This window comes from Equus caballus, chromosome 22 (genome assembly GCF_041296265.1).
Source record: "Equus caballus isolate H_3958 breed thoroughbred chromosome 22, TB-T2T, whole genome shotgun sequence".
NCBI classification, from domain to species: Eukaryota; Metazoa; Chordata; class Mammalia; order Perissodactyla; family Equidae; genus Equus; species Equus caballus.
Genome location: NC_091705.1, coordinates 28,471,437 through 28,487,430, shown reverse-complemented (window position 1 = coordinate 28,487,430; position 15,994 = coordinate 28,471,437). Strand labels below are relative to the sequence as shown.

At 39.2% G+C, this 15,994-nt stretch overlaps 1 protein-coding gene across 10 annotated transcripts in view; it reads left to right on the top strand.

Annotated features, from left to right (window-relative positions):
- The window catches only part of RBL1 (RB transcriptional corepressor like 1), a 62,967-nt gene extending 47,286 nt beyond the window's left edge, over positions 1 to 15,681 (top strand). For 7 of the 10 annotated variants that reach the window (XM_070247709.1, XM_014735141.3, XM_001499515.7 and 4 more), the window contains 4 exons: positions 624 to 714; positions 10,252 to 10,400; positions 12,217 to 12,381; positions 13,883 to 15,681. In XM_070247709.1, the coding sequence (XP_070103810.1) occupies positions 624 to 714; positions 10,252 to 10,400; positions 12,217 to 12,381; positions 13,883 to 14,053 (576 nt within the window). In that variant the 3' untranslated portion in view covers positions 14,054 to 15,681. Of the gene's footprint in view, positions 1 to 623; positions 715 to 9,823; positions 9,991 to 10,251; positions 10,401 to 12,216; positions 12,382 to 13,882 lie in introns of all 10 variants that reach the window. The other 3 variants (XR_011430996.1, XM_070247708.1, XR_011430995.1) reach the window with 2 other exon arrangements.
- Positions 15,682 to 15,994: the final 313 nt, after the last annotated feature.

Genomic DNA, 15,994 nt, shown 5'->3' with positions numbered 1-15,994 from the left:
CCTCTTCAGAAAAGTCCCTCAGGAACAGAGCCTGGAGAGGTCCAGATTGTCCCTGAAGACCGTTAAGGTGAGGTTAGTGTGGGTCAAAATGGGCCAAGCCATAGCTTCCTAAATATCTTCTCAATACCAATACCCATAGGATGAAGGGGAATGGATCATGCCTTTCAGCTATCTTGGAGATAGGAAAGAGTTTAGGGGCAAGGAGGAGCCCACAGTTTCATGTAGCCATGTGACAGAAGATGGGAATGGGATGGGAGCAGGAAACCAAGCCCCAGTGAGATCAAATGACTCTTGTGCAAGGAATTAAAAGGAAGGAGGAACGTGTTCAGATCTTTGAAGTGGCTTTTATTTGGCAAAACCTGCTTATCACTTACTTAATTCTTCTATTTTGTAAATTCCTACAATGGCATATTTTAGATGGTAGGCTCTGTTTCAGTATCTCCTCTTCTAAGATGTTTGCCGTAATCTACATTTACTAGGCTAATAACGTCTTGCTCTTGATTTTCACCCATACAGATAAGTACTTTTTAATTGGCTTGATATCTTGCTCCTCTTATTTTGGTTTTGCTTAACATGTGCCTCTTTGCGACTCAGCAGTCCCTTTTTTCCCCCCTGACCTGTAGGTCTATAGGAGTGTACTATTGAAAAGTATTCCAACAGAAGTTGTAGCATACAATAAAAACGTAAATGGTGATTTTGAAATGAGAGATTGTGGTAAGTTGCCCACTTTAACATTCTTTATGTAACACACCTTTGATTACATTGTACATCATACAGTGATGTCAGGCAACATGGGGTCCATGATATAGGTAGGGTGCCTAATGCATATGTGTTTTGGGAAGAAACAAATAAATTTGAGAGAAATATGGGTCAGGTGCTGCCTTCCAAAGAGGTTGTGTGTTGAAACCATTTTTAGTTTGTCCCCTGTTAATTGTGTTTTAAAGATTGGCAACTGAGCTAACAACAGTTGCCAATCTTTGTTTTTCTCCTGCTTCTTCTCCCCACATCCCCCCAGTACATAGTTGTATATTTTAGTGGTGGGTCCTTCTAGTTGTGGCATGTGGGATGCCGCCTCAGCATGACCTAACAAGCGGTGCCATGTCTGCATCCAGGATCCGAACTGGTGAAACCCTGGGCCGTCAAAGTGGAGCACGCGAACCCTACCACTCAGCCACAGAGCTGGCCCATAATTGTGTTTTAGAAGTTTCCTCTACTTATACACATTAATAAAACTCATAAAAGACACTTAATAAAATTTAAAAATAAATCTGAATGATGGGAAAGTAAGATAGCCATCAGTGGTCTGCCTAAGGAAACAATTAAAGAAATTTCCTGTTCATTAATAAGTGTATAGGTGTTCTGCCACCACTGACAAGGCTGCCATCCTGTTACTACCACCATGCTAAGACTTGAGGCACTAGTAACTTTTTTTCCCAAGAAGGGAAAATCAAATGGTCAGTATTCATATGTTTGATAAGTTGTGAAAATGCCTGTTCTACCCATCTGCTTTTCCTAGTCTCATCTTTCCATTACATAATGTGTATATATGTGAACATATGTATTGTATGTACCTTGTTATATTTAATTCCACAATGTGGGATGTTGAGGTTGTTTCCAATTATACACAGCTTTATGAGGAACATCATTGTAGCTTAATCTTTGGTTTACATCCTTAAGATAAATTCTTAGAGAAAATGGGCTCGTTCGAAGATATATTTTATTTATTTATTTATTTATTTATTTATTTATTGGTTTACATCCTTAGGATAAATTCTCAGAGAAAATGGGCTCGTTCAAAGATATATTTTATTTATTTATTTCTTTATTTATTTTTATTTATTTATTTTTTTTGAGGAAGATTAGCCCTGAGCTAACTACTGTGCCCATCTTCCTCTACTTTATACGTGGGATGCCTCCCACAGCATCGCGTGGCAAGCAGTGCCATGTCCACACCCGGGATCCGAACCGGCGAACCCCAGGCCACCAAGAAGTGGAACGTGTGCACTTAACCGCTGCACCACCAGACCGGCCCCCGAAGATATATTTTTTTTAATTACACAAATATATCTATGATCATTATGATGTCTTCTGGCATCTTAATTTTTAAGAGCTTACTCACCAAAAAATCCTGTAATAATGATGCCCTAGAATCTGGCCCCATTTAAGGATACACAGACCAAACTCCATTCTTTATTTTTTTCTTTTTGGTAAGGAAGATTCACCCTGAGCTAACATCCATTGCCAATCTTGCTCTTTTCTTTTTTTTGCTTGAGAAAGGCTAGCCTTGAGCTAACATCTGTGCCACTTTTCCTCTATTTTTCGTATGTGGGGTACCTCCATAGCATGGCTGACAAGTGGAGTAGGTCCACATCTGGAATCCAAACCTGCGAACCCAGGCCACCGAAACGGAGCATGCAGAACTTTAACCACTCAGCCACAGGGCCAGACTCCAAAACTCAGTTTTTTTTCCATAGATACATTAACCTGAGCCTTTTCAAAGCAATGAGAAGTATATTAGATAGTAAACCTGACAAAATACCAAAAGAACCCTTTCTATTTTTGTTACACGTGTTGCTTGTCTGTCCTGGGTGGTTTTTCTTTCCCTACAAAACCAGGCATCAGAGGTTAGCTAGGAAACAGTGCGCTGTACAAGAGACAACTGCTAGTAAGTTTCTGGGGCATACTAGGAGCAGTGAAGTTCAAGAGAGTAGAAGTAAGGAAAAGGAAATAGATCATAGTTTCTTTTCAATAAAGTATCTGCCAGTGAAGTTTGAGGTGAGTCAGGGTTAGCTACTCTCCTACACCTGAAAGTTTCATAGTAAATTCTCTTGTATATACATTTATTAACTAGATATTTACTAGCAGGCAAACAGAAAACTATTCGTAAGATCCTATCCAGTGGTGATGACACAGAGCAGGGAGAGTATTCAGTGATAATGGACTCAGGAATGTGGCGCCATAAAACGGAGAAAGTTACAGAAGAGGATACAATCAGGCAAATCTGTTCAGATTAGATGTGTTCCAGTTCCTGGAACTGTGGCTATATGCTGTGACCTAGACTTGGACATGCCAAAGAACAGCACCTTGGGAAGAACAGTTCTGGTTCTATAAACAAATTCATGAGTAGATATAAAATGATTACTGTTTTAAGAAGTACACACAGTTCATGTATGCTATGCAGTTAGCTCAAACCCCAGCTATCTGTCCAGCCAGCACCTCACATAAAAAGTTCACTAGAGGCAGATGTCAAGATTCCAGTTGCAGGATTCTGTTAGCCTTAAAGCCAGGATCAAGCAAACAGCATGCATCAGAGTTCAGACCTGGGCCTCATCCATAAAACCAGAGCCCACAGACTTCACTGGATCCCTCATCCCCTTCATGGTATTGTGCATAGTTATCTCAAATATTTTAACCAATCTGCTTACTTTAAATACTTCTGATGTTCCCAACATAAGTCAGTTTATAGCATTAGGCATACTTAGTAAATGGTCACTGTTTTCATCAATAAAAACCGATTTCTGATGTTGAATATGTTAATTAGCAAAACATTGGTCATTAACTGAACTACGCCTAACAAACCATTACTGTAGCCAGCTGTGGAGAGTGAGCTTCCACATTAAAATACCAATCCACTCATGGACCACGAATTCTTCATTATCATGTTAGCTGACCACCCCAGACTGCCGTTCTTTTTTTTTTTTTAATTGTGATAAAATTATATAAATTTCAGGTGTACATCATTATATTTTGATTTCTGTGTAAATTACATCATGTTCACCACCCAAAGACTAATTTACCATCCATCACCATACACATGTGCCTAAACACCCTTTTCACCCTCCTCCCTCCCCCCATCCCCTCTGGGAGCCACCAATCCAATCTCTGTCTCTCTCTTTGTTCTTTTTATCTTCTATTTATGAGTGAGATCATACAGTATTTGACTTTCTTCCTCTGACTTATTTCGCTTAGCGTAGTACCCTCAAAGTCCAGCCATGTTGTCACAAATGGCAAGATTTCATGTTTTTTATGGCTGAGTAGTATTCCTTTGTGTACATATATCACATCTTCTTTATCCATTCGTCCCTTGATGAGCACCTAGGTTGCTTCCAAGTCTTGGCTGTTGTGAATAATGCTGCAGTGAACATAGGGGTGCATGTATCTTTACACATTTCTGTTTTCAAGTTCTTTGAATAAATAACCAGTAGTGGAATAGCTGGATCATGTGGTATTCTATTCTCATATATATATTTTTTTTTTTTTTTTTTTTGAGGAAGATTAGCCCTGAGCTAAGATCCATGCCCCATCGTCCTCTATTTTATATGTGGGACACCTGCTATAGCGTGGCTTGATAGGCCCTGCATAGCTCTGTGCCTGGGATCCGAACTGGTGAACTCTGAGCCACCAAAGCAGAGCGCACGAACTTAACCACTACACCACCAGACCAGCCCCTCTATTCTTAATTATTTGAGGAATCTCCATACTGTTTTCCATAGTGGCTGCACCAGTTTGCACTCCTACCAGCAGTGTATGAGAGTTCCCTTTTCTCCACATCCACTCCACCACTCATTATTTCTTGTCCTGTATAGCCATTCTGACAGGTGTGAGGTGATAGCTCATTGTAGTTTTGATTTGCATTTCTCTAATTATTGATGTTGAACATCTTTTCATGTGCCTTTTGGCCAACTGTATTAGCTTCTTTGGAAAAATGTCTGTTCAGATCTTTTGCCCTTTTTTTAATTGGGTTGTTAGTTTTTTTGTTGTTGAGATGTATTAGTTCTTTATATATTTTGGGTAGTAACCCCTTATCGGATATATGGTTCGCAAATATCTGCTCCCGCCTGTTAGGTTGTCTTTTCATTTTGTTGATAGTTTCCTTTGCTGTGCAGAAGCTTTTTAGTTTGATGTAGTCCCATTTGTTTATTTTTTCTACTGTTTCCCTTGCCTGGTCAGACATGGTACTTGAAAATGTACTGCTAAGACTGATGTCAAAGAGCATACTGCCTATGTTTTCTTCTAGAAGTTTTATGGTTTCAGGTCTTACATTCAAGTCTTTAATCCATTTTGAGTTGATTTTTGTGTATGGTGTAAGACAAGAGTCTACTTTGATTCCTTGGTCTGTGGCTGTCCAGTTTTCCCAACACCATTTGCTGAAGAGACTTTCCTTTCTCCATTGTGTGTTTTTGCCTCCCTTGTCGAAAATTAGCTGTCCATACGTGTGGGTTTATTTCTGGGCTCTCGATTCTGTTCCATTGATCTGTGTGTCTGTTTTTGTGCCAGTACCATGCTGTTTTGGTTACTATAGCTTTCTGTAGTGTATTTTGAAATCAGAAAGTGTGATGCCTCCAGCTTCGTTCTTTTTTCTCAGGATTCCTTTTGCTTTTCGGGGTCTTTTGTTGTCCCATATAAATTTTAAGATTCTTTGTTCTATTTCTGTGAAAAATGTTGGAACTTTGATAGGGATTGTATTGAATCTGTAGATTGCTTGAGGAAGTATGGACATTTTAACTATGTTAATCTTCCAATCCAAGAGCAAGGAATATCTTTCCATTTCTTCGTATCTTCCTCAGTTTCTTTCAACAATTTTTATAGTTTATATTATAGTTTTCAGTGCACAGGTCTTTCACCTCTTTGGTTAAATTTATTCCTAGGTATGTTATTCTTTTTGTTGCAATTATAAATGGGATTGTATTCCTAATTTCTCTTTCTGCTACTTCATTGTTAGCATATAGAAAGGAAACTGATTTTTGTACGTTGATTTTGTATCCTGCAACTTTACCGTATTCATTTATTATTTCTAAACAAACTAGCATCCTTGATTAGAACTCTTGAGAGACCCAGGTTATAGCTTACTCAAAGTACAATAACACAATTATGTAAGTTGAAAACTTTATGATACTTCCTGAGAGGCTTGTTTTAAGGATTAAAAAGGATAATGTATATGTGTGTGTATGGTGTTTAACACAATTCCTGCTCATAGTAAGGCCTCAGTAAATAGTAGCTATTTATTGTTTTGTTTATAAGCCATATAAAATTTAGTGTATTTTATTAATGAGTATCGCTCTCTAAGTATCCTTTTTTTTCTTTCTTTTTCTGCTAATTTGTCTAAGCCCATATTCCTTACTTAAAATCCTTTAAATGTTGAAAACATAAAGATCACACACACACAGTTAAAGCAAAGTCTCTTGAGGGACAAAAATTAAAATTCTCTTTTCATGTGAGAGGTATAAAACTGGTAACTGCACATTGATAATTAGGTAACTTAATTTGCATTATACCCATTTTACAGTCACCAGAGAGACAACCAAGATATAAGCAGAGCACATTTTTACTTGTTTTTAGATTACAGTGATCCCTTTCAGAGCTCACAAGTAACTCCCCAAATATTACTGAAATGGTCTGAAACCACTGAAGACTTAAATTGGTCTGTCAGTGGCTTTTCCATAACTGCAGCTAAATAGCACGGCCCTCTCAATCAGAAAACCAGTCTGAAATATTTACTGAACACTGTTATTGTGAGGAGCAAAAAAGTTGAGTGAGGCTGTGGTGGGAGAAATACAAAGCAATATTAAGTGCTTGCTCCAGCAAAGTACTGCTGTACTGGTCAAGCCCATCATATCGTGACCCTTTGATTTATAAATAAATTCTGATCTTCTTTCTAACTTTCATTTTTAAATAATTTTGCTTCTTTACTTTCTCCATCTTTAAGTGGTAAAAATGAATGCCTCGGACCGGCCTGGTTGCACAGTGGTTAAGTTCGCATGTTCCGCTTTGGCGGCCTGGGGTTCACCGGTTCGGATCCTAGGTGCCGACATGGCACCTCTTGTCAAGCCATGCTGTGGCAGGCGTCCCACATACAAAGTAGAGGAAGATGGGCACAGATGTTAGCTCAGGGCCGGTCTTCCTCAGCAAAAAGAGGAGGATTGGCAGCAGTTAGCTCAGGGCTAATCTTCCTCAAAAAAAAAAAAAAAAAACACGCCTCTTCTCAGTTTGCAGACTAACGACAGTATATGTTAAGAAACCAGCATCAGTCAATTGAGCAGCTCCCCTGGTGGTGATGGATGGGCGTTTCATTAATATATGCATCCCAAACAATTTGGGTGTGCTCAACCTTTGAAAACCAGTCCCCTTGAAAAATGGTTATCTACACTTCCCTCAACATCTCTTCCCTTGGATGCAGATATATTGTCTTGGAATAGAAAACTAACCATGTGGGGGCTGGCCCCGTGGCCGAGTGGTTAAGTTCGCGCGCTCCGCTGCAGGCGGCCCAGTGTATCGTTGGTTCGAATCCTGGGCGCGGACATGGCGCTGCTCATCAGACCACGCTGAGGCAGCGTCCCACATGCCACAACTAGAAGAACCCACAACGAAGAATACACAACTATGTACCGGGGGACTTTGGGGAGAAAATGGAAAAAAAAAAAAATCTTTAAAAAAAAAAAAGAAAACTAACCATGTATTATAGTTGCAGTTGTTGGCCACCTGCAATGCTGGGTTAATTTGCCTTCTCCCTTCACACTTTCACTTTAGATCCTTGGAAAATTTTGAAGCATGTCTCTCTGGAGCTCTGCAGATATTATCTCTATTCTCCTGAGGGCTTGTCTCGTTCACTGATTGTTTATATAAAACCACGTTTTAGGAGCCAGCCCATTGGCATTGCTTCAGTGGCCCAGGGTTCGCAGGTTCAGATCCCGGGTATGGACTTACACACCGCTCATCAAGCCATGCTGTGGCGCCCTCCTGTGTACAAAATAGAGGAAGATTGGCACAGATGTTAGCTCAGGGACAATTGTCTTCAAGCAAAAAGAGAAGGATTGGTAACAGGTGTTAGCTCAGGGCTAATCTTCCTCACCAAAAAAAAAAAAACCCACACATTTTAATTGTTTGACAGTGTTATATGATAATCCAAAAAAGACATTCCTCTTATTCATGGCAACAGCAGGGAAAATTATGAAACCATAATTTCAAATGGTCACAAATATATATCAAACATATACCATATAGCACAAATTATATTAGGCAGAGGTCCCTACCTTCTGAGGGGAAACAGATTTGTAACAGTTATAGCACCGGGCATGTAAACCTTTGATCTCATTCTCTTTCCCAGTCTTCCATAAGTTTCATCTCCTAATGTATATGTGGTTAAGATAATCACCAGGCCTGCTGAGGCTTTAATGTCAGAGTGCTAGAATCCTTAAAGAGATGGGAAGGTAGACATCTATCTCTTGCATAAGGGACAACTGACATCTTGTTTCCTATTTTGAAATGAAAAAATATATACCTAAGAAAAACCATATTTAGTTAGGATCCAAGGTCCCAGAGAGTTTTAAATGTTTGATTCCTTCAAACTAAGTATAGCTCCTTACTTTTTGTAAATATTAACAACTGGAATTGGAGTGACACAGAAATATGGAAACTATAGTCTCTGCCTCCAGAAAGTTCTAATCCAAGGAGGACATTAAATAATTTTAATTGATCCACATAATGAGAATAACCTACAACTGCTGTTACCAAGCCAGTGTGCCTTGAAACAGTGTTCCCCAGGGTGGTAGTGTTATGGGAAATAGGGATTGTGCATAAAAAATTAGAAAAGTATTTGGGGCCGGCCCGGTGGTGCAGCAGTTAAGTGCGCACGTTCTGCTTTGGCGGCCCGGGGTTTGCCAGTTCAGATCCCGGGTGTGGACGTGGCACTGCTTGGCACGCCATGCTGTGGTAGGCGTCCCACATATAAAGTGGAGGAAGATGGGCATGGATGTTAGCTCAGGGCCAGTCTTCCTCAGCGAAAAGAGGAGGATTGGCAGCAGTTAGCTCAGAGCTAATCTTCCTCAAAAAAAAAAAAAAGAAAGAAAAAAAAATAATTTGACAAGTATGCAGTTAAAGTGAACATGTGTTTTTTTCCAACTGCAGAACTTCTCAGAGCCTTTAATCTACTAACATTTATCCTGAATTTCCAAAAGGAGGATAGAATATGCAGCATTTGTTCAACTTATTTGACCACAGAGCTCCCCGCCCCCCACCACCACCATTAAGATCCTTTAAGTCATATCAAAAATGGCAAGAGTGGAAAAAGACATCCAAACTGGGACTGAGATTCCAGGGGACTGCCTGGCTCTTAGATCATGGTTGAGTTTTCTGGTTTTCCTAAGGTGAAAGCATACTTCTACTCATTTTCTCAGTGTTTACAGGCCAGTGTATTGATAGTGAGAACTTTCATATGCTGAATTCTTTTTATCAGTGGTTTTCTTAGCTCCTGTAAGCAGATGATTCTTGTATGTACAAGTAGACGATGGTTTGTAATAGTCTTCCCAAAAGAAGAGTAGGATAAATTTCTGCCTGGTCTCACAAGCTATCCCAGAGTTACATCAATAAATAGGAAAGCCCCAGGGCTAGCCCAGTGGCACAGTGGTTAAGTGCGCACGTTCTGCGTCAGCAGCCCGGGGTTCGCTGGTTTGGGTCCCAGGTGCGGACATGGCACTGCTTGGCAAGCCATGCTGTGGCAGACGTCCCACATCTAAAGTAGAGGAAGATGGGCATGGATGTTAGCTCAGGGCCAGTCTTCCTCAGCAAAAAGAGGGGGATTCGCAGCAGTTAGCTCAGAGCTAATCTTCCTCAAAAAATAAATAAATAAATAGGAAAGCCCCTTGGGGCGAGCTATCATTTTACAACCAAAGACTCTGGCTATAAACTGAGCACTAAGGTTCCTGTTGTGTGTGGGAAAATAAGGCTCTTTGAACAACTGTCACCTGCCACGTATTTGCAAAAAAATAAACACAAGCAATTCATCTTGCTTCTTCCTTAACCTCTGAGAATATGCTTTACCTTTCAGAGTCTGTCCACCTTTGACAAAGAGCCAATATGAATATCTGCAGACCCTTTTGTTATCTAAGCTCAAGGTTTGCCACTGCCACCCATACTCTAGAGCTCATTTTAGCTAAACCTCAACCCAGGGCTAGTGCCCCCTCTAAAGGCCACCAGTGACAGTAAGCTCAAAAGGTATGGTTGTGAAAACATTCTTGCTGACATGGTATGTAGAGGAAAGAGCACTACCTTAAGTTTGCATGTTTGCATTTCTCTAGATTTCAATATAATTTATACATAATATACATAGATTTCTGAACCTTCTCTAAAAACATTAATTGCTTTACATAAAGGTTTCGTTTGATTTTTTTTTTAATGTTGTAGAGACAGTTGTAATTCAAATTACCAACTCATATTTTAAAGTACAACTATCACAACACTGAATTCTTTTAACAGACTTAGAAGATGCTACAAAAACACCTGACTGTTCCATTGGACCAGTGAAAGAGGAAAGAGCTGATCTTATCAAATTTTACAATACAATATATCTAGGAAGAGTAGAGGCATTTGCATTGAAATACGACTTGTCAAATCAGGACCATGTGGTATGTTTTATGTTTTACTACTTCATTAACATATATATAATCGTAGTTGGATGACTATGAGTTTATTTTGCTAGATAAATGTTTCAGATAAAATAAAAAATAAAAGCTTCACTGATGCGTTATATAGGAGAAAATACACTGCTGATTAGAGAGTGATTAAGGCTATGATGCGTGAGACCAGAGGAAATCATGGAAATTTTATCCATACTGTGGTTATGTTGCTAGAAATTATGTATGTATATAGGCAGGGACTACATGGGAACATGGGAAAATGAACCCAATTAATTCTGGCAATTTTTTTCTCTTGTTTTTTATTTCTGTTGTTATATTTATGAGAGAGATGTTTTTCTCAAGATAAAGAAAAAAGGAAATAAATAGGCCTGAATCATTAATAGAGGCAACACTAAGAAATTTTTGTGCAGACCCTAGATTTGGCAGTACCGCCAGGCATCTGAAAATGTTACCAGTATGTAAGCTGAGGTTGGTTCCCAGGAGACCGGACTTTAATTATAAGAAAGAAGGACCTAATAGGAGCTGCATCCAGCCAGTAGCCATGCGTGTGTATGTGTGTGTGTCTCTCTAAGTTTCTCTCTTTGTCCCTTTCAAGGAATATAGTCTGTGACTATCCTCAGAAGCCATGACTGCTCGTCCTGCTTCATCAGTTCCACCTCCCCCAATCATGTACTATCCTGTGAATATCAGCCAGTTGAAACTAGTTTTATCACCTTCAAGTGAAGATTATAAATGAAATATTAAGACCCCATCTCCATTTATTCTCCTAATGGAAACATTGTACAGAATATTAAAGAAAAGTGCAGTCCCTACTCACCTAAATCTATTTGTAAATCTTCTGCGTTTCAAATTAAAGTCTTAACTATTTCTTTAACAGATTTGTTCCATCTTGGAATCATCCTCCTAGTTCATAGAATTCTCTGCCTCTCTTTTATTCTCTCTGCTGCTGCTTGGGTTGTCAGTATGCATGTGTATAGAGAGATTCTTATTGCAAGTGTTAGGACATTGATTACTCTTTGCCCCTACTTTCTGAGCATGGACACAAGGTTCCTATGCTCTTGGCTTACTGCTTCTAGTGTCTTGCCCAGAATTCTTAGTACTGTTTACAGGATTTCCTGGAAAATAAGTTTTAGTTTATATGTTAATAATTGTTGAGGGGCCAGCCCGATGGTGCAGCGGTTAAGTGCACATATTCTGCTTCGGCGGCCCGGGGTTCACTGGTTAGGATCCCAGGTGCGGACATGGCACCACTTGACAAGCCATGCTGTGGCAGGCGTCCCACATATAAAGTAGAAGAAGATGGGCGTGGATGTTAGCTCAGGACCAATCTTCCTCAGCAAAAAGAGGGGGATTGGTGGCAGATGTTAGCTCAGGGCTAATCTTCCTCAAAAAAAAAAAATTGTTGAAAAGCAAGGGTTATGGACCACTTCTTTGCTTTTTTCAGGCATAAATAAGCAATTACAATATAACTTACTCCTAACTAAGAGATGCCAATAAGAATAAAAATGTGGGTCCGGCCCCGTGGCCAAGTGCTTAAGTTCATGCGTTCTGCTTCGGTGGCCCAGGGTTTTGCCAGTTCAAATTCTGGGCGCAGATCTGGCACTGCTCATCAAGCCATGCTGAGGCGGCATCCCACATGCCACAACTAGAAGGTCGCACAACTGAAAATACGCAACTATGTACCAGGGGGCTTTGGGAGAAAAAGGAAAAATTTTTTAATAAATTAATTAAAGAATAAAAATATGGATTCAAAAAAGAAAGAAAAACTTTTATCTTAAAAAAACTCACTTTTGGGTTGTTTCAGATGGAGGCTCCACCGCTCTCTCCTTTTCCACATATTAAGCAGCAGCCAGGCTCACCACGCCGCATTTCGCAGCAGCACTCCATTTATGTTTCCCCACACAAGAATGGGCCAGGCCTGACGCCAAGGAGTGCTCTGCTGTACAAGTTCAATGGCAGCCCTTCTAAGGTGAGGTGCACACAAACTTTACTCCAAAATAACTTCTGTACATGTGTTAAAAATTGGATTTCATATTACCAATTAGTTATCTTTAATCTTGCTCTTTTTTTGCTAACTTTCTACTAATAAATCTAAACTGTTACTTAGTATGGCAAATTCTTGTGATCAAGAGCAGTGTATTCAGTTGAGGCAGTTTAATCCTCATAATAATTTAATCCTTGATAACTATTGACATCATATTGGAGGGTTCAGTGCAAGAGCCCAGTGTGTCTCCCCGTTCAAGCATGATCTTGAGAAGGGACCAGTAAGGCAATACCTGCAAGTGGTCAGACTTGGGGAACATAAGGTTTAAAGAGAGGCCTTGGAAGTGGAAGTTCATTTGGTGGATGGCAACCAGGATAGTGAAAAGTCTGAAAACAGAGGCCTACTCTTATTTGCACAGACAGCTCTGTGGTTTTAGCTCCATCTTTACAGTGATGGAGATGCTACTGTTTGCAGATATTTCAAGGACTGTCAAGCAGATATATTCAGTATGTCTTCAGACGCCAGAATCAGTACCGACTGGAAGAAGTTGTAGTGGGACAGATTGTAACTCAGTCCAAATGCAATGGCAGCCCCTTAACTCATTAGTTTCTCTTCAGTTCCATAAACATCTTTTGATTTCCTACTAAGCCAAGAAAGTTGACTAAGGTATAATACCTCACATACTTGCATTTCCTTCTTCATAAAAGTTGATTTCCTTTAACGATGTTTAGAAGAGATCTTGTATGAAATCAAAGACAGAACCAATGACTTCTAAGGCAATGATTTCAAAATCATTTTTCAGAATCACCTGGGGAGGTTGTTGAACGCACATACCTGTCCCGTAAACCTACTGAATCACAAATCTGTGGCAGGCGGGTTCCCTAGATGATTGTGATGCACAGCTTTCAGGAACCACATCTCTAAGGCCTCGCTACTCAGAGTGTGGTTTACAGACCAGCAACATCAACATTACCTGGGAGCATGTTAGAAATGCAGAATCTCAGGCCTCACACCAGCCCTACTGAATCTGAATCTGCATTTTAACAAGATCCTCAGATGATTAGTAACACATTCAAGTTTGAAAAGCATTGCCCCAGGAGGAGGATCTCAAACTTTAGGGAGCATCCAAATCACCGGGAGGGCTTGATAAACCATAGATTGCTGGGCCTCACCCCAGAGTGTCTGATTCAGTAGGCGTAGGGTGAGGGTTTATAATTTGCATTCCTAATAAGTTCCTAAATGCTTCTGCTACTTCTGGTCTGATGTCCCCACTTTGAGAACTACTGCTTATAAGGTAAAGCTAATATTTAAAATCACCTGAGAAGATTAGTTCTAATCATCATTATTAGCTTGGCCTATATTCAGAAGTAATCTCTGCCCCAGTGTTTAGCTTTGGATGGAGGACAGAGGGCAGGAAAAAGCAGTTAGCTTAGTTCCTTGCTGCTATTTCCTCTTTTTCTCACGCATGTCCTCTTTTTTTGCACAGAGTTTGAAAGATATCAACAACATGATAAGGCAAGGCGAGCAGAGAACCAAGAAGCGAGCAATAGCCATCGATGGTGATGTAGAATCACCTGCCAAACGCCTCTGTCAAGAAAATGATGATGTTTTACTTAAACGGCTACAGGATGTTGTCAGTGAAAGAGCAAATCATTAGTGCCCTTCCTGTTTCTGTGGTAAAAGCACTTTCAGATTGTTTTGCAGAGAGTTGGGGCTCTATCCTCCAAAATTTTCAGCCCTGCAGATGGTAAATATCACTGGGTTATAAGAAAAATTGCACCAAAATTATGTGCTTTCTTTTTTTTACATTTATCCAAAATATAGTTGACAGATATGTATTTTGAGTTGGATTGGAAAGGAATGTTTTAAGTGCCTTTTAAACATATTAATAGCCATAGAACTTTTTAAATGTTTGTTCCTTGGGTTAGTTTTTAAGATGAAGCAAGGAGAAACCTCATAATTTTTTAGCTCACTTTTTAAAATAACCAAATTTCTCCTCCTTCTGTACTTTGTAATATAAGGGTAAATAATCTGGTTTTGGTAAGCATGCTTTGAGATATTTGTATTCTCAATTTAATATTGAGTAGGGGTTGGTTCACAAAGCACCTGGGCCGGAGGATGATGCACCAGCCTGTCTCTGTCCCACTATGGTAACACCATGTTCTGGGTTGTGTAGATCCCTTCTCATGCCCTTCCTCTCCGTGCATATAAGCAGATTTGTACCTGGGCCCATGCACTGCTCTCACTCCTTGCTTTCCAACCCTAAGTCCTCTTAGCCTAGTGTCACAACCCAATAAAAGGAGTGCTTACTCCTTTTTTAAACTACTGTCATTTTGTTTTCCAAACCATTAATTTAATTATACCAGATTATATTATGACATGTAATTCTCAAAATAGAAAGCTGCTTCTCAATCAAGTAGAATAAAATACAGATGGAGCTGTTAGAAACTAAATTTCCTGTTAGTGAGGTAATGCCATGATGTGTAAGAGACTATTTTTGAGGTCATCATAAGATCAGTCATTCTCACTGTCTAATTGATTCCCTAAGAATAGTTGAAACCTTTTTCACAACCATATTAATATCACCTCATGCCTTATAATTACAATACACATCAGTAAAACAGCTGCTTATTACTTCCCCCTCTTTATTCTCGGTATTACTGGTGCATTGTGAGTTTCCCATTAGAGTTTGATCTCTGGGGCCCCTTAAGGATGTTTTCCTGTACTAGGGATACAGCTTTCCAAAGAATTGGCTATTGAATATTCTCTTTTTACAGTGTGTTTCCAGAATCTGGAAGGACATAGATAAGCCATTCTTAATTAATTTTGAGAAAATGTTATCAAATGTATATTTTTAAACTGCAAACCTTATTTTTTAAAATGCAAAATATTTAACTTAACCTGTGTCTAACCCTGGCTAATTTGAATTGGTCTAATATTTGACTGTAAATTAGTAATTACTGTTGTCAGGGGTTTTTTTTTTAATTTTAACAAGAAAAGTGATTTTGGTCACGTCTTACTTTTCTGAAAATTACACCTTCATTATTTGTGTAGTATCTACACACGTTATAAGCCAAATAACATCGTCTGTCTTGAACCCTTGTATATATTTTTATGTAGCTATAACTATTATGTCATTTTCATCTTCATTATTGATGTGCAAAATATAAGTTAGCATTTGTACATTGACTATGTAAGAAGCTCTGGACATGTTTTTACCAGTTTTAAGGACTTAATATCAATGTACATAAAATGGTTAATAAAACCTTGTTTTTGAGATTAAAATGTATTCGTGCTCTTTTCTGTGACGAGGAGCAATTGTACAGCCATCTAGAATCTATATCTCTTTAAATATCTGCTTTATATCTTTTAAATATCTTAATGCAACATAAAAGTTAATGTTCCTGGTGGTTTCCAGGGGCTAGGAAGACAATGGGAAGTGACTGACTCCTTAATGAAATATTGTGGAACTTGACATAGGTGGTGGTTGCTTAACATGGTGAATTTACTAAATGACACTGAATTGTACACTTTAAAATGGTTAACTTTATGATAGGTGAATTTCACCTCATTTTTAAAAATGCCTTAGACACATATA